The sequence below is a fragment of the Bolinopsis microptera genome, chromosome 4, assembly GCF_026151205.1.
Source record: "Bolinopsis microptera isolate Bmic1 chromosome 4, MBARI_Bmic_1.0, whole genome shotgun sequence".
Classification (NCBI taxonomy): Eukaryota; Metazoa; Ctenophora; class Tentaculata; order Lobata; family Bolinopsidae; genus Bolinopsis; species Bolinopsis microptera.
In genome coordinates, this window is record NC_087075.1 from 12,098,495 (window position 1) to 12,123,135 (window position 24,641).

The following is a 24,641-nucleotide window of genomic DNA, read 5'->3' on the forward strand; positions in this document are numbered from 1 at the left end:
TTGGAAGTACACAGCAGCCCCGATAAAAGACAACCAACTTGCTAGCTGTGTTCCTATCATCAGAGAAACCTTCAGAGCTAATGAGGGGGCTGCAGCGTTCTGTCTGTTCATCCCACCTCCAATGTCTCCCACTTCACGTTGAGAAACTAAATGCTTTCTAACTATGATGAGGTAAGTGAGAGTAACTATGACCAGAAGTAGCGATACTATAATAAGGTAGGAGAGTTTATAGATGAAGTAGGATTCTTGTTCTTTAAAGACGTTGTGGACACACAGACGGGTGTTTCCATAATATCCGATCTCTATGATATCAAATATGTTGTCTTTACTGGTGATGGTGTTGAGGTCCCTGACTGTTGTGTACAGATCAGTTTTGTTAGAGTAATATCTTTTATGTATTTGGTCTAACCTGGTCATGTTTACATAGCTAGAGCTGATGAAGGGATTATCTAGAAAGTTTTTAAAGAACACGTCTGTACGGAAGATGTTTTGTATGGCAACCAAAGGAAGGATGGGAATCAATGCGTTGATCACATTTATGGCAATAAGTATTGCAGATGTTATAAATATTGTTTTAAGTTTGGTTTGATGATGTACTCTGACACAATTAATACACCTGACTACACTCATAAGGGCTATTGCACTGAGGGATCCATGTGAAGCTATTGAGAATGTCAGTCCAAGTGCCTGGCAGAAGATACTTGATCTCCAACTTTCATCTTGAAAACAGTAGTTGCCATTCGCACGAAGAACCAGGGCTGCGACCACAATACCACAGTTATACAGACCCATACTACCATCAAAGAAAAGAACCTGGAGACACAACAATCTGTCGACTTTGCCGGCTGATGTGGAAGGGTTGCTGTTGAAACATCTGATCCCCCCTCTAAAGTTCAGTGCTATTGCTGAGACTCCTGCAATAGCTGTGAAAGCAAGCAGAAAGTAAGAACTGAGGAGGAGATTGGATAACCCATCTGAGTTACAGGGATCACATTCGTCACGCCCGTTGGAGCAATGTTTGATATTATCACAAGTTTTATCAGGAGTCACCCACTCTGTACTCTCAGAGGTATTGAGGGAGCAATAGAAACGACCTGGACATTCTGCCTCATCCGCACCGTTGGAACAATCTAATTCTCCGTCACATAGTTTTGATAATTGGTAGGTTTCATCATAGTATTTGGGCATACAAGTGAAATCAATCTGCTCGACTATACCCATACTTGTTAACACGATTCTGTCGCAAAACTTAGCCCATTTTTCATCATCAAAGTCAGGAGTCTCAGAGCAGTTTGTTTTACAATAGCTGGAAATATCATCATTATCATTGAAGAGGTGTATGATAGTAAAGTTCAGGCATCGGTTGATAGGGTTGATGAGACGGTTTTCATTATCCGAAATTGCAGAGCAGTCAACAGACTCAACATTACGAAAGGTGCATGAATAGTTTAACTCTGAAAAGATGTGTTTTCTGTCACAATATTCTCTTTGTGACAAGCAAATACTAGAGGAGTTTAGGATAGGACATTCTACTTCCACAAAACCCTCGCATAAACACTCATCAGCGCCATCAAGACAATCATTCTTACCATCACACAACTGTGGAAAGGTAACACATCCAGTGCGTTTTGGACAGAAGAAAACTTCTTTACTGGTACAGCCACATTCGTCTGTTAGGCAATCAGAAATTGCGTCGCAGTAACGGTTGTCGTTATCGAGTTTGCAGAACCAGGGTACTTCAGAGATTTCTATTATCCACGAAGGAGCAATTTCTTCTCTGAGCACAAGATCCATGGCGCTAACCGGGAATTGACACACACCTTCCGTTATATTTGCATTACGACTAGTATTAATAACATTGAGTGGACGAGAGAAGTTTCCAGATTTGATAAAGATTTTGTGGGTTGGTTGGCACTTTCCTTTGGACTCTTCATTTAGGGTTGGAATTACCAGATGATAATCATTTAAATTAACGATGTTAGGAATAGTAAGTTCGTCAGGAGAAGATTCGTCAGGAGAAGATTCGTCAGGAGAAAGTTCGTCAGGAGAAGGTTCGTCAGGAGAAGGTTCGTCAGGAGAAGGTTCGTCAGGAGAAGGTTCGTCAGGAGAAGGTTCGTCAGGAGAAGGTTTGTCAGGAGAAGGTTCGTCAGGAGAAGGTTCGTCGGGAGAAGGTTCGTCAGGAGAAGGTTTGTCAGGAGAAGGTTCGTCAGGAGAAGGTTCGTCAGGAGAAGGTTCGTCAGGAGAAGGTTCGTCAGGAGAAGGTTCGTCAGGAGAAGGTTCGTCAGGAGAAGGTTCGTCAGGAGAAGGTTCGTCAGGAGAAGGTTTGTCAGGAAGGGAAGGCATACCAGGGTTGATAAGACGAAACAAGGTGAATGAGATCAGTGGTATCAATCGTTTGAACATCGCCTCATCTGTCTACTGAATAGTTACAGTTTTTATCAAATAAAGATTATTTGTTAAACTTAAGTTTAACCATCTGAACAACGATTTTTGCAGAGTGCAGAGTAAACAAAATGAGACAATAATTTAAGTCCAAATATTTTAATCGATGGTAAAGTAATCGTTTTGCTGCGAAAAGTTTAGTCATCAAATTAATGAAGAAAATATAAATATATGCTATGCGATAATTATGTCATGAAATGTTTTTTCCAAGCTCAAATTCAGCGAACATATTCGAAAATGAGCAACTGAAGAAGAAGACAGGTGTTGCATGTACACTTTATTGCACAACGGTCGTTACTGAAGCTACCAATGACCTATCCATCACGAGTTAACAAATTATTTAATACGGGTAAAAAACACTTGGGGCTGAATAATGAGCTGTATTGCTGTAAAAGAGAATATTTTTAATTTTAAGGAAAATAGGGCAGCTGTTGCACGTACAGTTTATTGCACAATTTTATTTGAGTTACCAATGACATATTCAATATAAGTTAGTTTTAAAAACACTTTGCAGTACATTATACTACAAACGAAACGCATGCTAATAATCACAGCTGTTATTGTAAGCGATCACTATTCAATGTGCATTTAATTTAATGGTCGTATTACAATTGAAGGGCTATAAGTGCGGTGCATTATTCTCGAACTTTACTCATCTGGGTTGACTTACATAAAGATACAAAAACGCATTTGATAGGAATGTATGTCAGTTAAACATTTAGTATTATAACATTGAGGAGCAGTTCATTGGACTTGGAGGGTTGAACAAGGATCTGATGGAAATATAATATGTACTAATTAGTGATTATTACTTTATACCACCGTCCACAAACTACCTGACTCTTCAACGCCTATAACACGTGGAACAAAATAATCCCATGATAACTCTCACATGCTTCTAAGTAAGTAAGTAGTCTTGCACTGATATGATCGGTGCTTTGTGAATATCATTATTATCTAACTCTCCAGTCTGGTGAGCTGTTATATTTTGTGAAGTACAGCGGTTGTGAGGGTTGGGAGGGTATCGTCTTCAAGTCTCAGCGTGTGACATAACTGTGGGGAATATGGTGTTATATAGAGTAAAACTGTGGGGAATATGGTGTTATATAGAGTAAAACTGTGGGGAATATGGTGTTATATAGAGTAAAACTGTGGGGAATATGGTGTTATATAGAGTAAAACTGTAGGGAATATGGTGTTATATAGAGTTAAATGTGGAGAATATGGTGTTATTATTTGGATAACTTTGTCACACTCATAATACGATACCTCTTTTCTACTGTGAGGTGTGCTCAAAACCCTTTTAACTCATTATGTGATGGTTATTCTATCGATTGCTTCCCTAAAATGTGCTGTTTTGAATGGTCGCCTAACACTTTTTAAGCCTTAAATGAACGATAGATTTCATTTGGGAACAGTTATTTGATTTGTTCTTTCTCGTGGAAGGAAGAACCTGAACATTTGTCTAGAACTTTACAATCCCCCTCGCCTCAAGGATCACGTGAGGCGATCAGAAAACAAGACGATTTCGACGAATCATATGATTAATCAAATGTAGAAGATTCGCATGATTTTGAGGAGTCACATGACTGATCATTATCATGGCACAAATGAGAAACACACTCGTCAGGTTGGAATAGTATGTTGCATAGGAGCACAAGTAGCAGAAACCGACAGGTGTGCCAAACACCCCAACGATCACTTGAAATTATGTGAGCATAACCATACCCCTGCTCCCATGGTTGAGTTACTGGGCCGCGTTCAGCCTGTCATTCCGCCGAATCTCTATGTTTATGAACATAAGGGGTCGTTCACATATTACGTAATCATTTTTTGGAACATTTTTACCCCCCCCCCCCCCCCCTCAGCTGATTTCGTAATATGTGAACGACCCCTAATAGCCTGAGGTCCCCAGGTAAATGGTTGAGAAGAAGGAGCTCGTCAACTCTCTGAATAGGAAAGCAGAAAACCAACAGTTGTCCTCTGCCCAGAATATTCTGATGGAGACTCTATTTCCATCAACTCCGGATCTGAACATCCTTCTGCCGAAACTGGAGTCCCTTACCTGAGTACTACTAGCCAAATATACTAAAGCCAACGCTTCCGGATCATCTATAACCACTCTGAAACCCTTGCTGACTTCGAAGTTCGAGCCAGATATCCGATCGGTTCCTAAATTTTTAAATTTTATTACTATCACAAAACAGGATTCCGTGATTAGTTGGGCGCAATTTTTGTATCCGATTAGGCAGTTTTTTATTGGTTTTGATTCGTCATCTTCTCATGACCCATGGTAGCTGGATCTAAAAGTAAATTGGGAACGATTGTCCGGCTGCCGAAATTTCTAGCTAATACCATATAAATGCAAAAAAAATCAATGTTACTGTTAGCTAATACCATTTACTTTCTATTATTATAATAAAATTAAAAGGATATTATAGAATACTGTAGGATAGAAGTTATAAATATAATTAGCACCAAGAAATACGCAGAAAGAAATGTTCCCATTTTTGTGACCAAACATAAAAATTTCACATGTTTATTAATTGTCCTTTATAATGATCAATAAGCAAATATAAAGAGACAGAAAATATTAAAAATTGAGAATAAAGAACAATTCTAAGATCTAATTATCAATGTTTTTAACCGATATAATAACGATTAAACATAGTTAAATTGTCTCTAAATAATGGGTTTTTTTAATTAATCCTCGTAGGTCATGCTGTCGATCGAACCAGTCAGATGGGTTCTGACATAGTAAAAGTCCTCGTATGCCTGGTTGACTTTCAGTTTCAGGATATCTTTTGTACTGTATGAAACTCCACACGCCTTCACTCCTTTCAGTACTTGATTACCTCCCAAAATTTCCACCTTCACTGTTGTTCCACAGTCCATTTCTAAAGGCACCGTCCTAAAGGGATCTTCTCCCGAGGCTTCAGTCTCCTGACCACTTCCAACTTTGTAAGTGACTTTGACACTTTCTGGTTTCTCACCGTCCGCCCAGAAGAACTCAATGTCATCCAGAGCACAGATCTGTCTGAGATTGATCTCAAACCAGCCATTCTCACCAGCGTCCCACAAGGTGGAATTTGAAGCATCCACCAGGCTATCTGGATCTGAACTACCAACACTTGCTGAAACTGGCTTACCCTTTGACACGTCATCAAGAATATCGTAGGAAATTCCAATGAGATTGATGGTTCGGATGCCGAAGTAGTTCTTCCCGCTCCACGGATCTTTCTTTCCTTTTCTCAAGTCCATCTTTATTTTGGTAGTCTTCATGTCCCATCCATTGAGATAACTCCAATGGTTGAACCAACCCTCTACTCGCTCATCTTCGTGTGTCTTCACCAGAACGTAGTCACCATCTTCACCCATAGCATAGATGTCGTACTCTGCTGGCTTTGACCAACCCCACCATTGGAACTTTATTTCCTGTATTGTGGAAGGCTTCTCAAGATCAATTTCAAAATCAGCAGTTTCCTGTTTGCAATAGGCAGTGTTGCCATGTTTATCTGTCATCGCACGACTACTGGTTCCAAAGCATTCTGAAGTGACAATCTTTTCACTAGCAATATCAGACGACTTGTTTTCTTTTTCCCGCTGCGATAAAACAACTGGTAGCAGTGCATTTTGCACTGTTTCTTTATTTAGATTTGGTTCCTTTATTGCCTTTTCAAGATCAACCCACACCGCAAAGTTATAAGGGCATTCGGTTGTGGCATCTTCTAATATTTCAAATCGATCTTCAGGATTCACCAGCTTACTTGCGATTCTCAATTTTTCAGAGAGCCTATAACCAGCCAGGTTCTTTTGAGCTTCATTCATAACACGGAAGTAGTATGCTTGTCTCATCCAAGTATACTGGATTCCCCAATGTGAATTTGACGATCCCCACCCAGAGACATCGTTACCCAGCACCCAGTTTCCACCTCTGTACCATATGTAAGCGCAGTGACCAGGCTGTCCCACTGGGACGGCAGCTACTCCATAAGCATGACACATTCCTGCAGCGAACTTTGATATAGCACCACAGACACCCCCAATCTCATGCATTGATTTGAGGGATACTGGGAGGTAGTAGTAATACGGCGAACCAGCGTGGACTGATGTTCCGTCATCGTTTTTTAGTTTGTATGACATCATTCTGTGGGTAGCGCCCCCTATTTTAGATGGGTTATCATAACCTTCGGGAGTGTTTTCCCGAGCCCAAATGTGCTCTTCTTCTGTTTGCCAGGATCCTACTACATACCTGAGATGCCAGGCTGTTCCTTCAAAGAATGGTGAGAACAGCACATCTTCTTCACTCCATCTCATGTAGGTCTGGTACCTTGCCTTCCAGTCGATCGTGTTTCTTCCGACAGCCATGGAGGCTACTGGTGTTGAATGTGTGATTGCCGTAGCAACAGCAAGTCGAAGTCTCAGTGGTTCATCTTTGATAGCAGGATCTAGCTGGATCAGGTCTCCTAGTATTTTCAGAGCCTTTCGGTATTTATTACTTTGAATATCCCCCGACGTCATGAACATTTCTAATGCTTCCCTGTTTGTTAGAATCCAATTCAGCGTCTCATCACTAAAGTCAAGAAACCCTGCTTTGTCTTGTATCTGTTTCATGAGCCACCATTGAAGGACATCCAGCGATCCCTCAGTCGAATTAGCATACGTTTTGACCTCCTGAAGGTTTTTCCCAGCGACCTTGTTAACAATTCCTTCTTTCAATGCGTCAACTTTTAATTTAAACTCTTTCATTCCCGTATATTGGATAGCTTTATCTGTTCCTGGTAGAATAAGTGTGTTCCACTTGAAGCCGTTATTACCGCCCCAGAATATAATGTCTTTCGCTGTTGAAATCTCTCTTCGATAAGGAAAGGTCGCTGAGAGAGCTTTCCCATTGAAATATATTTTGTAAAAGTTGTCCATTAAAACTATTTTCATGACGAAATCTTCGTAGGATTTTAAGCTTGGCAGTTCACACCTTACCTCTGACCCCCAGCCACCAAGTTTAGAGTTCAACACTGTTTTCCGCCAGTTTGGTCTAGGGTTGAGGTGGAACAGAATGTTGCCACTGTCATCCAAAATGTTGGCACTAAACCAGGATGTATCTGCAGAGTAAGTTCCGTGGACCTCTATAAAATCACCTGGTTCCAAGACCTTGCCTAAACTGTACTTGATGTTGATAGCGGGATTTTCTACTGTACCTTCTTCTTGTCCACCTTGTTCATCTGTTCGTTCTGCTAACTGTACCAGATCTGTTTCATCCTGGTACAGAAAGGTCTCTGATTCTTCTTCCGAATGTCCAATGTTCATCCAATCATCATCGTACGTCTCTTCAGTGTCTTCCGATGCCCTTCTAAGTCTCTCCAAGTAGTTCTCAGAGTCTTCCTTGATGGGATCTGTTGGTAATACATTCTCGTGCTTAAAGTGATGTTCCTGATGGTTGTACTCCTCCATTGATTCATTTTCCCAAGCGTCGTCGTAATCATCCCGGTAGGTAACGTCGTCGTCAAAGGCTGCTTCAACACAACAGCCTGCTAACATTGCAGTAAGCAGGGCTAGCCGGATCATCTTCTCAAATTATGTGAAGAAGGCAAACGAAGTCCACAGTAAATTGTTAAAAAATAAACCAAGTTCAAATATTGTTAACTATACTTATAGTATCAACAAAAGCAGCTGAAGATAATAAAACAAGTTATTAGCGCTATACAATTTAAAGAAAGCGCTTTGTTCGTTTGTAAAGTAAAGTGACAATGGAAAAGTTTGTACGGACCTTTTGGTTGATATTGGTCAGACTTTATGTCTTTAACTTCCATAGTTCAGTTATATAAAGGTATAGCTAAAATAATAATGACTCACAAAGAAAGTCACAAAAAAGCGTGTCTTTATACCTTGGTTATAACTCAAACAGGGGGTTAACAAGTGAGAAATATATTGTGAACTTGGGGACATCAAGCTTTGTGTTTAAAAACACAATGAAGATATGTCGGAGAAAGGGTCTCCATAAATGCTACCAAACAAATAGCTTGTTCAATTTTTAAACATATCACTTTTAATGTTTAACATGTTTTATTTGGGGGTCATCCACACCACATTTAACTCATTAATTGGTCACTGGACGAAAATTCAATTGAATGTCACCACGACCACGGTCCACGACCACGGTCCACGACCACGGTCCACGACCACGGTCCACGACCACTGTCCACGACCACTGTCCACGACCACGGTCCACGACCACGGTCCACGACCACGGTCCACGACCACGGTCCACGACCACGGTCCACGACCACGGTCCACTACCACGGTCCACTACCACGGTCCACGACCACGGTCCACGACCACGACCACGACCACGACCACGACCACGACCACGACCACGACCACGACTACGACCACGACCACGACCACGACCACGACCACAACCACGACCACGACCACAACCACGACCACGACCACAACCACGACCACGACCACAACCACAACCACAACCACAACCACAACCACGACCACGACCACGACGACTTGAGCCTCGTTAAGATCTATCGATACTTGATAAAGTAAATTTGTTGTAAACAAACAACAAATTTAATTTGATCCTTCTTTCACTTCACGTGACACACTAATAGCCATATAAATAGAGACAATAAAACAAGTATTAACTATCGTGTTGCAAAAGAAAAACGAAAAATATTCGCCATACATAATCCGATATTATTATTTAAACACAATACATGTCTCATAAAATGTGGCATAAAATATTATTAATTAAAATCATTATAAATATAGTTTTATTCATAATATTAATAATTATGAATAATTATTAATTTCCTTATCTACCCGCAGAGCAGCCCTTGGGCTTTTTTAAAGAACTAGTTTCACTTATACTTTCACTGAGTGTCTTATCTGTTTTATCTAACTGAGGCTCATCCGTTTGGATATGAGCAATCGCTTGACTTATCTCACTTTCTATTCGAATAAGAGTTGAAATGTTCTGATCGTTAGCCCCGGAATTCAAACTACTGCAACTAATCGTATCGGGTAGATTGTCAGCTTTATAACAGCTACCAAAGATGTTATCAGCAGGAACATTCGAGGTGATTGGAGTTGTCGGATATTCGACATCTCGAATACCAGCTTTACTTTCAGGTATGGATTTGCTGCAAGCTGATGGTTTCCTAGCTCCTCCGCGAGACTCTGTTTTGCTCGTGTCTTCATCTGTAACATTGCTACAATTATTACTTGCTGAGGATGTGGAAATTTTCTTATCGTTATTTCTAGATGCCCTCCTTGATACAGACTCTAGGATATTCTGAAAACCCTGACTGACGGTGCTGCTCCTGGTGGAGGAACCCTTCCTGCTAATACCACCGCGTTCAATGACATCACGTAAATTAACACGTGACCACAGACTCATCTTGCCATTGGTCCTAATAGCAGGGACCGACCCCGCTTCCTCTTGGATCGTTTCTGCTCCTGATGATTCTAAGACCTTCTGTAGACTAACCCGGCCCCAAACTTTCTTGGAACCCAGATCAGCACCTCCTGCACCATCACTAGCAGCAGCAGCAGCCCTTGTTGTCATAGACCGCTGCAGAGAATCTATAAAGGCTATCTGCACTGAAGATATCCTCGAAGGGAGAACTGACATTTTCTTGGAAATAACTTTCATGTTAGTGTCAGCTGCCTCTCTGTAGAGAGTGAAGCAAAGTGCCACCAGAGCCAGGCCAGTGGACGCGAACATGAGGACCCTAACCACCTCCATAGCTTGGGTGAAATCCATCGACTGAGGAGTCACGTCTCCGAACCCTATAGTCCCGTATGTAATGACAGCAAAGTAGGTGCTATTCATGAACGAAGTGACGCTGTTAGGGTCTCGAGCGTGCTGTATTGCGAAGAATATGGTGAAATGAAGTAAAAGGAACAGGATAAAAGCTAAAGAAACCATGGCTATTTTAATAAATATTCGCGAGTTTTTGTTCCCCTGATCAAACGAACAGAACTTGTACAGACGCTTTAAAAGTTTCATCAGCTTGTTGATTCCCTGCATGAAGAACAAGTTGATGACAGCCAGGTGAGTTGTCATCACAGGTATTCCGATCAAAGCGTAGACAATACAGAACCAACGACCATTGTTATCATGAGGTGCCACCACTCCGTAGCCTGAGGTAGTCAGGTGGTTTAAGAGTTATCATAAGTAAAAGCAATATTTACCAGCGACTTTACGTTTCAAGAATATTGTAATGAACCGAAGTTTCGGCACGAATCTGCCTTTGACAAGATAAAACCTTTCAATAATATTGAAGCTGAGCCTAAAGCTAAGTAAGCATCCTTTGTTATTTTCCAGTATATGTACCTATAGTTGAGATGACGGTGAAGGAGAAAGCAAAGGCGTTCCAGAAGCCCCAAGCTCCAGGTTGGGACACATCGTGGTCCTTGTTACAGCCGGACGCAATCAACTCCGTCAGTCGTTCTATCTGGGAATCCGGCATGTTCCTGGGAAAGTGTGTCAGCTTGATTATCTTTCTTTTTTTAATTAATTTTCCTCTCAAACGAGACAAATTTCTTCCTAATTTCTACAGCTCTATTAAAAGGCTTGACTGAGGAAAATACGAGTATTATTTGAGAGTTTTCATGATGGTAGAGTTAGCAAAAGGTCATTAAAAATACTGATTGAAGTTGAACTGTTCGAAGAATTTGCGTTGATAAACTCACTCAGTGTGCTCCAAGAAATGAATCCTTTGTTTTTTCAAACTTTCCATTTCCTTTTCTTCGGCATCGCCCTCCAACCACTGAAAATAGATTTCCGCTTTCAATAATCCCATGAAGTTATCCATTCATCCATTGATAGAACCCAACATTTTGAAGACATCGAAGGACAGCTTTCATAACTTATAGTGTAGATATAACCTTGCTTTTCTAAAACAAGAGGATTAATTAAAATTGCAGTCATCTCTCACCATAAAGATGTAGGTTCCGAATGCGATGTGAACGCAAAGTAACAAAGGTAAAACTGCTGCCCTGATCAAGAGTTTCTTTTTGTCCTTAGGGGACGTTTTGCCTTGTACTCCGTCTGAAAATAAGGACATTATATTATTCGGTAACTTGATAAATGAAAAATATTTTATGATCAAGCTTCAAAACAATGTTCAATTTTGTGATTGAAGTTAGGTGTTCATAAAATCACGGAAGTTTAGTGTTCCGGCAATAAATATATAGTGGAGCTGCAATTGATATTCTTTCGCAGGTAAGTTTATATTTGATTCGCACCTTCTAATTGTTGCGCCTCCTTCAATTCCGCCATCATAGCCCTAAAACCAGACATCTTGTTTTGGTTTAAAGAAATGAGTGGGACTCCCTGGTTTTGCGTCGGAGAAATTTCTACTTCCACTGGTAATTCTTGTAGTTTCAAAGTTAGTGATGGTGGACGGGCTTTTTGCCACAATGCTTTTGATCGGAGATTTCGGACTCTTACGGTCACTTCCTTAGATTTTGGAGGCTCCTCGTCAAGAAGCTGTAATTCCTCTTCTAATTGACCGTCCAACAAATTTCCAGGTACAGAAATATTGTCCGACAAAGATATTTTATTATTTGATTGGAAGAAATCATCTTTAATCAAAGCTTCAGATTCATCTGATTTAGAGAAATGGTTATCTGTAACCTGGTTGTTTTGATCGACTTGGTAAGTACATTCGGCCGGTGATGAGGGAGACGACGAGGACTCTGTCCCACTAGAACTACTCAAATTATCCGTCATAAGATAGCTTTCATCACCATGATGTGATGTATTCTTTCCGTTTGAATATTGGTACAAATCTTCTGAAGTTTTATTCTCATTGTCATTGTCAAGGAAATCATTGACTTTTTCTTTTTCTAAGTGGTTATCGGTGCTTATAATTCCTGATCTCATGTGACATTGGTAATACGAAATAACGTCCCCTATGTGATCAAGGAGCAGTGAGTCTCGCTCGTCCATTAAAATGTCCATTGAACCGCGACGGCTATTAATATTTCCTTGTGTTTGACATTTATGAGAATGTAAACCTCCATCTGAAAAGTGAGTGGATTGGTCTGGTTGAATGGCTTCAATGACAGTAATTTGGGAGTCGTGTGGGGAGGAAGTGCTCGGAGATACCGAGCTGTGCTCAAACAAGTTCTCTTCACCATAAGTTCTAGAACTATTCCGGGCAACATTAGAGCTATTTAGGTACGCAGAGAAGCTGGCTCCACCATTGTTTAACGTGGGGTTTTTGGACGGCTCCATCTTCTTCAGATCAGAAAGCTCTCACCCTCCATCTGATCCGAGTACAGCTAACGGATGATGAATGTTATCAACTGATTTACGGACAACGTCAATGCAATTATACAACGGTTAAATGTTTATGAAATCTTAGCAACTGTAACCTAGCAACTGTCGAAATTCCGCGAACTGTCATGGTTCTACAGAAGTTTATTTAAGTAATTAGTTAATGTAATTAATTATATAAGTTTCGGTTTGTATTAGCCTTGTTTGAATAAGACCTTTTCCTGGTACAGGTAATAGTAATACAATAGCTACAAACGTTCGTTTTTCCACAGAAATACAGGGTGTTATCTTCTTTCAATGGTATAATCTCATTAAAAGTTCAAAATATCCTGGGGCCGGCCATGGCCTATTCCGTTATAACAGGCATGTACCGACACACCGGACAATGGATATGTTAATTTTGTTAATACTGTTATGTTATATGACATTTCCATGTAAATTCTTAATTTTTTCCAGAATAGGAACACTTTTCAAAACCGAAATCGAAAGCCAGAATTGTAGAGCATAAACCGAAAGTGCAATAAACTGAAAAATAAATTTGGCCCATTCCTTAGTCGCATAAATAGTAAAATTAAAAACTAAAATGATATTAATCCTACATATATGATATAGATAGGATCATTTTATACATAAAATAATCTATAAACTAAAATGATGCAATATGCATATGTGAGCTAAATCTACTGATTTCAGTTGCTATACAGCTGAAATTAAGATCATTTCCGTATTAAATTTTAGCGCTGTCGCTATTTCTCCAACAGCTTAGGTCGATCACTATCTTTAATTTCATACATAGATTAATGTAACTTATATTACTGTTGCGCAACTGCAGAGTTGCATTGTAATATACAATGCAACTTGTAAGTCAAAGGACGATACATCGAATAATGAAAACTAATATTTGAGAAGAGAGCATGAAAGGCGAAATTAATCTGACAGCTAATGCCTAAAAATCTTTTTTTCATAAGAAGTGTCCTTTTATATAATTAATAAGATAATATGATTGTGCGACTCTTTAGTGTTTACTCAGCTAACTATTTTACTCGAAAAAATTGTTAAAAGATGAGAATAGAGGGTTGTTTTCTAATTGCTAATGGACCATCAACATCCAGGCCCAGGGGTAAGGTTAATAGGGTTAAATTAAAATTAACAAAATCATTGACAAAAGATTATCATACTGTTTCTCTGAAGTTTAAGAAATTAATACAACAAGAATTTAGTACGAAAGAGAGACAGTATAATATAGAAACATAACTTGTACGAAATGGTATCTAACGCAGTGTGCCATGGCCTTGTAGGTTCCAAAGTAGCGGAAGTTACCGCTTGATAAGAGAATAATTATACAGTAAGCGGTAATGTTATCTGTAAATAAGCGCAAGGTTATAACATTATACCTTGATGATATAATACCTTGGGCTTCTTACTAAACTTTGAGTACTCTTGGATAAAAGGGATACATATTATAAAGCGCATCAGTCATCATGTTTATTCAGCAAACTTGAAGCTGCATAAACGGTCCACCAACTTATTGCTGAATATTGGTTACTTTTACTTGTGGATCAACGGTGATAATGACTGACCCGTGGTGTTCTACAGTGTAATAATATAATGATTAGTGAGATCATGAATAATAATATGGATTATTAAGTAGCCACCCCAGTGTGACGAGTATAATGATATGGTTTGATGTAGAGTACCGCATATTATTTGCTCAAGCTTGCGTTGCACTTGCATACAAAATGGAAAGACTCCAAGGGAATTGGATTGGAATTTGAAGAAATCGAGAATATCTTGAATATTTAAAATCACAAAGTAATAATCTTATTCATGTTTACCAACTCGAATAAATAAAAAGTGATCTACTCATTCACAGAGTTGTGATGATTAAAAGACAAGGAAATGTTTTATAAGATAAAATTTCGAAATTGTAAAAACCTTTCAATCCATCATGATCAACATATGAATTTCGGAATTGATCAAAGCCATTGAATTTGATACTTAAGTTTCCAGTAACGCTTAACAGAGTGGCAGTGATAATGAAGCGGTTGCTTGCTTTTATTGACCATTTAATTGCATAATGATTTCTGAAGGCCATGACTAAATAGCAAAATCACGCGACCGCTAGTCATCCTCGGTGTCATTTGAACGGTCATTTAAGTCGTTTCTATATCGTTTCCAGTTCTTTTGAAAAAATAAAAAACCGCCAAAAGACGGACCGCTTCACCTTATCTTTGGCATGATTATAGTGGTTTCAGTAAATCATAACCATGAAAGAAAACATCTTAAGTACTAAATAGAGAAAATGGTGAGAAATAGGGAGCCTTGAAAGCATCATGCAGGGACAGGATGATTGAGATAATGACTGTAAGCGACAAATCTAACATTTCATTTGGTGTGTACTGTGTTTTACGGGAACAAGAATCAATAAGAGCAATCGTTTGGCACTGTAAAGCGATTGTTTCACTTTTAATGATGTGCAACAGCTGAGAACACTTTAATAAATAAATTAAATAACCGCACCAAAGCCAACAGACTCAAATCTATTGACGATCTAAAAAATGTTTAGATAAGTACAGTACTGCAGGCCATTATGATGCATGTCGTGATTATGTTAAATCCCGGCTTTAATTTTTACTTATCTTGGGTGAATGTTAGTTAGGTTAGATGTCTCTAAGCAGGACTGATGGTCCGTTGTGTGGAATGATTTCTTTAACTATCCGGTATCCAGCCAGCTTTTGTCCTAGGCAAAGAACTCTGGAAACAACTACAGTGCAAGAAGATAAATAGCATTAGCTGTGAACGAGAAGGAGAGTCTATTGAAAACATTAATAAAACAATTATTTATTTTGATAAAACAATTATTTAATAATAAAGTGACACTACTTAATGAACCCAGAAGTGGTTAATAACAGTAACACTGAATAAGCTGATAAGGACTTTGCAATGATTTAGTACTAATCAGCAAAACGGAAAAAGTTGAACGTATAAAGTTATTGTTGGTCCAGTTTACTTAAATTTTTATCAAACTAACTTTTACATGACATCATACTTAATGAGTAACATTGATTGACGAGACTAACTAAGATTAAGATGAATAACTAAAGGGTTTCCTTTCATTTAAACGTGGCACGTGCAGTGGCGTAACGTTGTATTTTGGCTCTCTCCCCCCCCCCCCCCCCCCGTTGTGTTTAAAGACAGTTTACTCTAGATTCTAGAGTCTAGATTCTAGACGGGTGCAGTGTGAGAAGATCCGTTAACTCGTTAACTCATTAGCACGTTTCCTGTGTGTTTTGCCAATGTTCTACTGAAATCTGTTCCAAAACAGAAAGGGTTGCAGATGATCTGTAGAATGAAGATGTGTGCCAACACTTACAATCAGTCGTTAAGCAGTAAAAATGTCAAAATATCTGTTATAGATCAGTGTCTATGATTCACAGGTCATCTTCGTCAAATTGGTTATTGTGCATTAAATATTCCATGCTTAAAGTTAAAGCAGCAGTTATACCCGCTTTTTGAAGAAAAAAAAGATGTAGAGGTAGATGGTAACTCCGAATATAAAGTGAACGAGGAAGCCGAAGATCAAGAAAGTGATCATGCCATTATCATGTGATGCTTAGAATATTTAAATTTTATAATAACTTGTTTTTCATTGATCCAATGGTATAGTTTAATCTGGTGATAGAAATTAAAAATTACTGAAATTAAAAAGTTGTCATACCGTAGACATGATCTGAGTTCGCAGTGGAATAATTTTGGAAAAAATTCAACGGACTTTAACTTGTACGGACCTTAAACGGACGCACTTTATTTGAACGGACAATAAGATGAACGCTTATAGGACCTCCAGCGTTCAATTAATGTCCACTCAAATAAGTTCCGATAAGGTAATATAAGTATGTATATATTATATGCCTCGAACTTAGCTGAATAAAACTATAACATTTGAACTCCAGAGCAGTTCAAACATTTTTGAGACTATTTGTTTAATTTATTTTTTTATTATTGATATTTTGCCACCATGAAGCATGAAGCATAAAAATATCGAATTCCGGTGATCCGCGGCCGTATTTGCAACAATTTCTTAGTTCATCATAATTTTCAAAGTTAAACGTTTTACTTTTATGTTGGTGATTTTCTTTACCCTATCCGCTACTATACCATTTTATTTTTTAAGCTTAAAACGTGAGCGCTAACGATGAAAGGATCATTTCGCACATAACATAGATTCAATCGCTCACACTTTTACAGATCAATTACTTCGCCGCCTATGAAATTTTAGCCGATCATAATTTTTACCGATAAAATATTTTTCAGCTACCAGATAAAATTAAATTAACGTCAAAGAGAAATCATTAACAAGAATTGCGCCCGTTGTTTTGTTTTGGCGGACGCTAGATTTCCATTTCACATTTACTATAAATTTAAGTATAAGCTCCAATCAGCTCACTTCAATCTTCATGATAATAATATTGATAAATTATGCATCAAATACGGGAAACACTTGAAATTCAGTTCAATTGCCGTAGAACTTAACTTGTATCTGTAATTCAAGAAATTATCAGCAAAGGTATACTATACTCGTGTACACATCAATATACTATGCGTGCCACGTACAAATTGGGCGTATTACCTAATAGTAATATTATACATTACATGCATCATATACATTAAAACACAGTCGCGCCGCGCATTCATAGATCACAGGCTATCTATACATCACATCTCCGCAAGCAATCCTCGCGCGCGCGCAACTTTTTCGTTTCATGGTAACGGACGGAATGACATCATATTCAGACCCGCCTACTGCTATCTCCAAAATCCACGTTTTTCTGCAAAAACCTCCATTCGTAACCTTTCACTATTGCCTTTTTTCAAAAGGGTGAAAAGGAAAAAATTATTCATATTTTTGCTATCAAATAACAATAATGAAACAATAATAAGACGAATTAACCAATGTCAACTGTCAAGATGTTACAATTAAAAACGGGACTATCTAAAGCTCATAAAAATGGCCGACCAACCTTCTATGACTAATGTCATATTTTCGCCTATCGCTATACTATCAGTATCAGTCGCCCAAAATTTTCCCATTCACTATTAAGTTATTAAATCAACATGCTCAACTCAATAACTGCAATTCAACTTGAAATTTATGGTCTTTGATGTTTTCGACATGTTTTCGACATTTGATCTGATTGAAATGTGGTTTTATGAAGATGAACAGACAAATATTATACATTAATTATTAGGGAGATATTGATCATGGTTTTAAACAATCCTATTGAAAATTAGCCCAAGAATACAGTGGTACTTGTAGCTAAAAATTAACACAAGTATGGCAACGGACAAAGTCACTGAATTATCCCTAGGCCAGTGGCCATATATATTAATATTTATTAACTCATTATTGGAATAAGATTTGATAATGACCTGAAATTACCCCGGATATGCGCATAATGGCAGGACTAATACGCGCACGTGCAATAAAGTAGCGCACGTGCAATAGAGTAGCGCACGTGTGCACACTGTTCCTACTTATTGGATCTACTTGGGAGTGTCTGCTATAGCTCTAACTTTAATTGGCTAATCATAAATTTCTAGATAAAACATTAACTAATCACGATCGTGTCTAAAACTATCAACAGATCATGCTGCAAATACCATGGTAAAATGATCAGCACATATTAAATACTGCTCACTCTGCAGCAGCAGTCCTAACATCATAACAATTTAAACGACACACTGTTTCTGCACAGAGTAATAAGGTAATGTCTCTGATCCTGTGGCGCGGCTGGGATACAATTATCCGTACTTGCAGGAGGAAATGTCTCCCTCAGTGTTATGGCAACAGACCACTACCGGTCAGAAGGCCATTACTCAATTACTGGTTTCAGTAGTACCAGTGGGGTACCAACCAATACGAGACGTGGTTTCGTCCAAATATTCAGTCTCCCCTGTACGATAAGAAAATAGAGCTAAACGGCTATTTCAGCAGTCATCGCGTCAATGTGTTCAACTTAGAAGTAACTTCATGATCAGTAATAACGACTATTGACTAGTATTGACTATGACAATCCTCCTAATATTAATCAGGTACCGACGGAAGGTCCAGCAGGTCCGTGGCCACGTACATGATATCATTTGAAATACTTATAGTCAGATGAGGAGGAGGACGGACGGTTAATAAATTGGATAATTACGTAACAGGTCCGTAGGGAGGCAGACGGATATGGGCGAATATTTAGCAAGCTTCCTGTCTAGTCAGCTTGATTCACAATTTACAGAGGCAAACGATCGAAGCAAGTATTTTATTGTTGGACCTTCAAAATTCCATTGTTTAAAAGTTCAATTAAACTTAAATGCAGAACCCACCTCCAATCCAATGCCAGTTGATTCAGAGTTTAAGTACTCGGTTGTGCAATTCAAGATCCCATCGGAGTGGTAAATTAAAAAGGGCAAGTCTGTCAAACAAAAGGTTTACACGGTTTTAATTGTGCACGATTTTAATGCTTAATATTAATAATATAACAAGGAGACAGACGGGCATGGACATGGATTAGCAGGCAAACGATCGAAGCAAGTATTTATAGTTGGACCTTCAAAATTTCATTGTTCAAAAGTTCAATTAAGCTTAAAGTTAAATATAGAATCCACCGCCAATGCCACTTGATCCAGATTTAATTGTGCACTATATTTTTAGGGTACACATCTATATAACAACAATTTTTATCAAAACAGGCAATCAAACAGACAATTATGAGCTAACCTGGAGTAGGAACCTCCTTCACGGTGGCTTTCTCCGGGGAGGGTATCTCTGTCACCGTGGCTTTCTCTACCTTAATCTCTGAAATATTATCTCTTTCCATCATGCTTATCTTCTTTCTGTACTGATTTGAGGTAGCTCCGGTACCACTGCTTCTCTTAAGTTGCTGGTTAGTCCACACAAGTGTTTCTGGCCGTTTGGTGAATGTGACGTCACTGTTTTTGACGATATCTCCATTTGATGTCCCAGGTGAAGATAGGGTGGTGATTACTGGTCGGTGGCTGGATATTGAAACTGTCTCGCACATAACAGGGCCGGTGTCATTACATTCAATCAGATGATGTTTGTTGTTTTCTGGTACTGTGGGGTATTCTGTATCTTCTATCACTCTGGTAAGAGGTTCAGGTTCCATTGCTTTATATCTGCAGATTGCTGATCTGAAATGAATTAATAGTGATAGAAACTGCACAAAATATAAAATCAATGCAACCATTCAGTTCAACTTTAAACGAATGTCAGATCAAATTCCGAAGATGTAAAATCGTCCATTTCATAAGTTTTGGGTACTTACCTGTTTATAAAAAAACAAAGCGAGGTCGAGTCTGCAACAGTATAAGTTTAAACTTATGTCGGAATGTCTCCGTGATAAAATTCTACAACAACCATGCAACCTCAAAGCGAAAGTTACTGTGAACCCTGCAGTACGCCCATAAATTTAAATTCTTAAGTCAAGCAAATATTTGTGATTGAAGTAAACCGACGGATAAGGCGCGATTTGAAAACTGTCAACAGGTAACTTACAGAGTTATACAACAATTTCATTACGCTGATCACTCTCGTTTAAATTCTTCCAACTCCAAATTAAGTTTCAGGAGAGTGGCAATTAAACTGGTTAACTCAAAATAAAGAGCTAAAATCTAAAAATCGCCTCATTTGAGAATTGAGAATTAGGTAGTAATTACAATATTACGCTTTTGTAATTGTACGTGATGGATATAACGGCGATTAAAATAGAGTAGCTGTAACCAGTGGAGCCATGGTTCATATCTACATTGGCAAGAATGGTTTAGGCAGAAGCGATTAATTTATCCGGAAATTTAATTTTTCGGCCTTCCTGCATTCTCGTGACTCATTAATTTCATTTTCGTTCAGATTTAATTCCATGCTTTAATGCTGAATATGAGTCACGTTAACAAATTTGGCTCAAATAATATGTACATGCTATGATGTTGTTATATGGACACGTTCATTTGAGTTTGAGGATATTGGTAAACAAAAATAATAGCGTTTTCGACGATAGTGGCTTAATTTTGACATCTATTAACCTAGCATGTTCAGAAGTTCTGAACATAAGCCACGTAACCCATACTCCCATATGCTCCGCTCAAAAAGAAAATCTATTGTTGTTAGGCACTATAATGGTTCAAATGTCACATTTTGTGTGACTTAGTTAACTGCAGATGTCTAATTATCATTCCTTGGTCTGAAATATAGTAAGTTAGGTCAATCTTACAATTATGATACAACATTGGTTAATGGGCACGGATCGAACGGTTACAAGGCAATATTTGGGTAACTTTGTCACACTCATGATACCATACCTCCATTCTAATGTGAGGTGTCCTAAAAACCCTTTCAACTCATTATTTGATGGTTGCTCTACCAATCATAGCCCTAAAATATATCGTTTTGAATAGTTAGCTAATACAGGCACTTGGTTATTGGGAAATGAGGTTAATTCTGTCACAATATATGAAAATTTAAATTTTGGGCGAATTATTTATATTTGATTTTGGTTTGAAAGGCGGGAAAACTTTATATGATGACAATGTAGTTGATGCAAGTTAAGATCAGTTGATGTTTACATTGTCACAAAAAAATTAAACGAAATCGTAAATAGGTTAAAAACAATGATTATAGAATGAAATAGTCTCTTATAATAACTCTTATAATAACTGATGTGACAAAGTGAACATGTCTTGCCCCTATTTTGAAGATCTATATTCTATACCTCTATTAGAATTCAACATTCTTAAGTTTAACAATTTTAGGTTAAATTTGTCAAAGTCACTAAAAATGTGACAAAATTAACTTTCCCTGCCCCAACAATATCAAGATAGTGTGTTAAAATTGGCATACTAGAATGCTTTATTGCCTATATAAATCAATCCAAACTACAAAATATATGTTAATGTGACGACGATTACCTAACTCTTATAATAACTGATGTGACAAAGTAAACATGTCTTGCCCCTATTTTGAAGATCTATAACTCTATTAGAATTCAACATTCTTTCAGAAACGATTGGAAGAATATTGTCCAGAACATCAGAGCTCAATTTTAACAATTTTAGATTAATTTGTCAATGACACTGAAAATGTGACAAAATTAACTTTCCCTGCCCCAACAATATCAAGATAGTGCACGTTAAAATTGGCATAGGGTGCTTTATTACAGGTATATTAATCGATCCAAACTGCGAAAAATATCTTTTAATCTGATGACGATTACCTAACTCTTATAATAACTGATGTGACAAAGTAAACATGTCTTGCCCCTATTTTGAAGAACTATACCTCTATTAGAATACTATGAAACTTAATCATCAAAAAATTTTCGATAAACTAGTTATTTTGCCAGCAAGGTAGGAGGTAAGGAGCTAACAGAGTTATAATAATTTTTTTGTGACGAAATTATCCTATTTTTGACCATGTTGTGGTAGTTTAATTGTGACACTGTTAACATATTACCACCTGATAATTATTCATGTGACTGGTGCATGGTACTAGCAGTGTTGTTTGATCCATAGTACGTAATATAAGGGGTTTAAGCTGGTATATCATTATTTGTTCAATTTCACACATGTTCAGATATCATCAAGATTATGTGACAAAGTAAACTTGGTTGTGCCTTCTGTGTTTTAATTCCTTACGACTATATGATATAATAACAATTCCCAGCACTTTCAGGCCATCAAATAAACCTACACTACTCAGCATTGCTTATCAGGGTGCCCTAAACAATAAACATTCATCACATATTTTCTTTAATGTGTGACAGAGTAAACCTGAGTGCACCATCTAACGAAAAAAGTCGACAAATATGTAGGTAATGGTCATATGTACCCATCCAATCAACTGGACACTCAAAAATTTGGTCAAAAACGGCAGCAAGGGGTCCATATTTACTCCGTCACATGTTTATAGTGTGACAATGTAACCATTTCCGTGCCGGCCGTATTTAAGCGATATCTTATCACCTGATTAAGATATCGTTATGTGACAAAGTTAGCCTAGAGGATGATACGATTATCCTAACCATCAAGGGTTTATGTAATTTCATAGTGTGACAAATTCAACTACACTGTGCCATTTAATAGGGTCACTTATATTTACCAATATCCTCAAACTCAAATGAACGTGTCCATATATGCATAAAATTCTTTAATTGTGCAACTATTAGATTATTCGAAATTTAAATATTTAACGTTCAGTGTTCACCACAAAAATTAACAATATTAACAATAATATAGGTCGGAATCAATGCTGATGGTGATGACATTTTCAGTCTTCCTCAGCAGTGAACAACCGTACGGCCGTTCTTAACGTTTACTTTATTGTTCAGCAGAACATAGAATCTAACATCAGCAAAATGGAGAAAGTACTATTAGTATTCCATTTTTTGTAGTTTTTTCCGTACCATTGTCATCCGGAGTCGACATCATTGGCACAATCTGCGCTTGCACAAAACATACTTTAAGATTACCTAAGGTGGCACCAAGGTGGCACCAAAAATAGGGTTAATAGTTGCAAATTTTGGGCCAGGTTATTTATGAGTCATAATTATACTTATAGGGTTAAGTTTAGTTACATTTAGTTTTAAATGTATGTTTAGTGTACTGCATGTAACCATGCTCTAATCGTGTTAACGTGTGTGGACTGGAACAAAAAATTAATTTCCAGTCGTCACCATATTTGGTCAGGTAAATTTAGCAGCCTTGATCGTTCGTCATACATTATAATCGCACATTTCTTTAAGTGGGAGATATCTTAGTTATATGGTTACTATTTTTGGTGGGTCTGCTGGGAGGGGGGGGGGGCGGAGGCGGGTGGGTCGGTCGGGGTACTTCTAAATTTTTAAAACTCCGTTTTACAAAATTTGGAACACTTTATCTGAATTCTTACCTGTCACGTTGTCCCCTGTGCAATGTGCATGCTTAATCGTCTCCTTCTCGTCCCCCTCATCGTCCCCTCATCGTCCCCTTCTACTTCACTAGGTACTGAAAATAGTGATCGTAAAAGGAGATATCTTTCTCACAAGAGAATAAGGCCAGGGCAGAAGAGCTATTTAGACATAGCCTTTCGCACTAGGAGTAGGTCATGACTAGGCGCATCATGTCAATCCATTGTATTCGTAAGTATGTATAACTTTTAATTATATGAAAAAACTTCAAGTCTCATCGATACAACTAAGATAGTTTAAGTACAGAGGATGTGAAGTGAGGTTGGAGACAGTCAAGAGTTTGAGAAATCACACATGTTTTATCTTTTTAAAGTACTATCGTTTTTATTGTTTTTGTTTTAGAAATTAAAGGTTCTTGAACTGATATTCATTAGTTTTCAGTTTCTGTTGTTGTCATTATAAATTAAATCTACTTGTAGACCAAATTACAGAAATTTTGCATTATGGTAGAAATTTAAAGTTAGCTATCAACATATTATCTTGAAATATGAAAAATTCAGAAATTATACATACCACTGCATTCGTGAATGGCATTCGTTCTTCTGATCATCCCATCCCTACAGTTACACATGTAAACGTTTCCTCCTGTTGACAAACTTCCTTGCAGACAAGATTGACAGGCGTATTTACATTTTACTGTTACCCTGATTAGGTTCTGATCCACACTACACTCTGGGTAAAAGTTGTTCATGTTCATCTAATCTGGATAATTTTGTTTGTAATTTTAAGTTCTGTAGTTTCAACTTCTTGGTCATTTGCCTATTTGCTGATACATAAACAATAAAAGTAGCGTTAACGGATAAGTAAAATTAAATTAAATGCGGCTTTTGTAACCTGGTAATTCTGCTTGATAATTGTATTTGAGTGCTCCAGCCGTGTAACGGATATGCTGA

General features: G+C 37.9%; 2 protein-coding genes across 2 annotated transcripts; one reads left to right on the plus strand and one right to left on the minus strand.

Moving 5' to 3' along the window:
• Positions 1-5,057: 5,057 nt before the first annotated feature.
• LOC134814536 (uncharacterized) lies at positions 5,058-7,983 on the minus strand. Its single transcript, XM_063822699.1, has one exon. The coding sequence runs from the start codon at positions 7,978-7,980 to the stop codon at positions 5,146-5,148; it is 2,835 nt and encodes a 944-aa protein (XP_063678769.1). The 5' UTR covers positions 7,981-7,983; the 3' UTR covers positions 5,058-5,145.
• Positions 7,984-8,500: 517 nt separating this feature from the next.
• On the plus strand, positions 8,501-8,965 carry LOC134813814 (integumentary mucin C.1-like). Its single transcript, XM_063821694.1, has one exon. It carries the CDS (start codon positions 8,501-8,503, stop codon positions 8,963-8,965), a length of 465 nt encoding a protein of 154 aa, XP_063677764.1.
• The last annotated feature ends 15,676 nt before the right edge of the window (positions 8,966-24,641 follow it).

Bases quoted from the DNA above. Each gene is read 5' to 3' on its own strand.
- LOC134814536 (XM_063822699.1), bottom strand. From the start codon at position 7,980: ATGTTAGCAGGCTGTTGTGTTGAAGCAGCCTTTGACGACGACGTTACC.
- LOC134813814 (XM_063821694.1), top strand. From the start codon at position 8,501: ATGTTTTATTTGGGGGTCATCCACACCACATTTAACTCATTAATTGGT.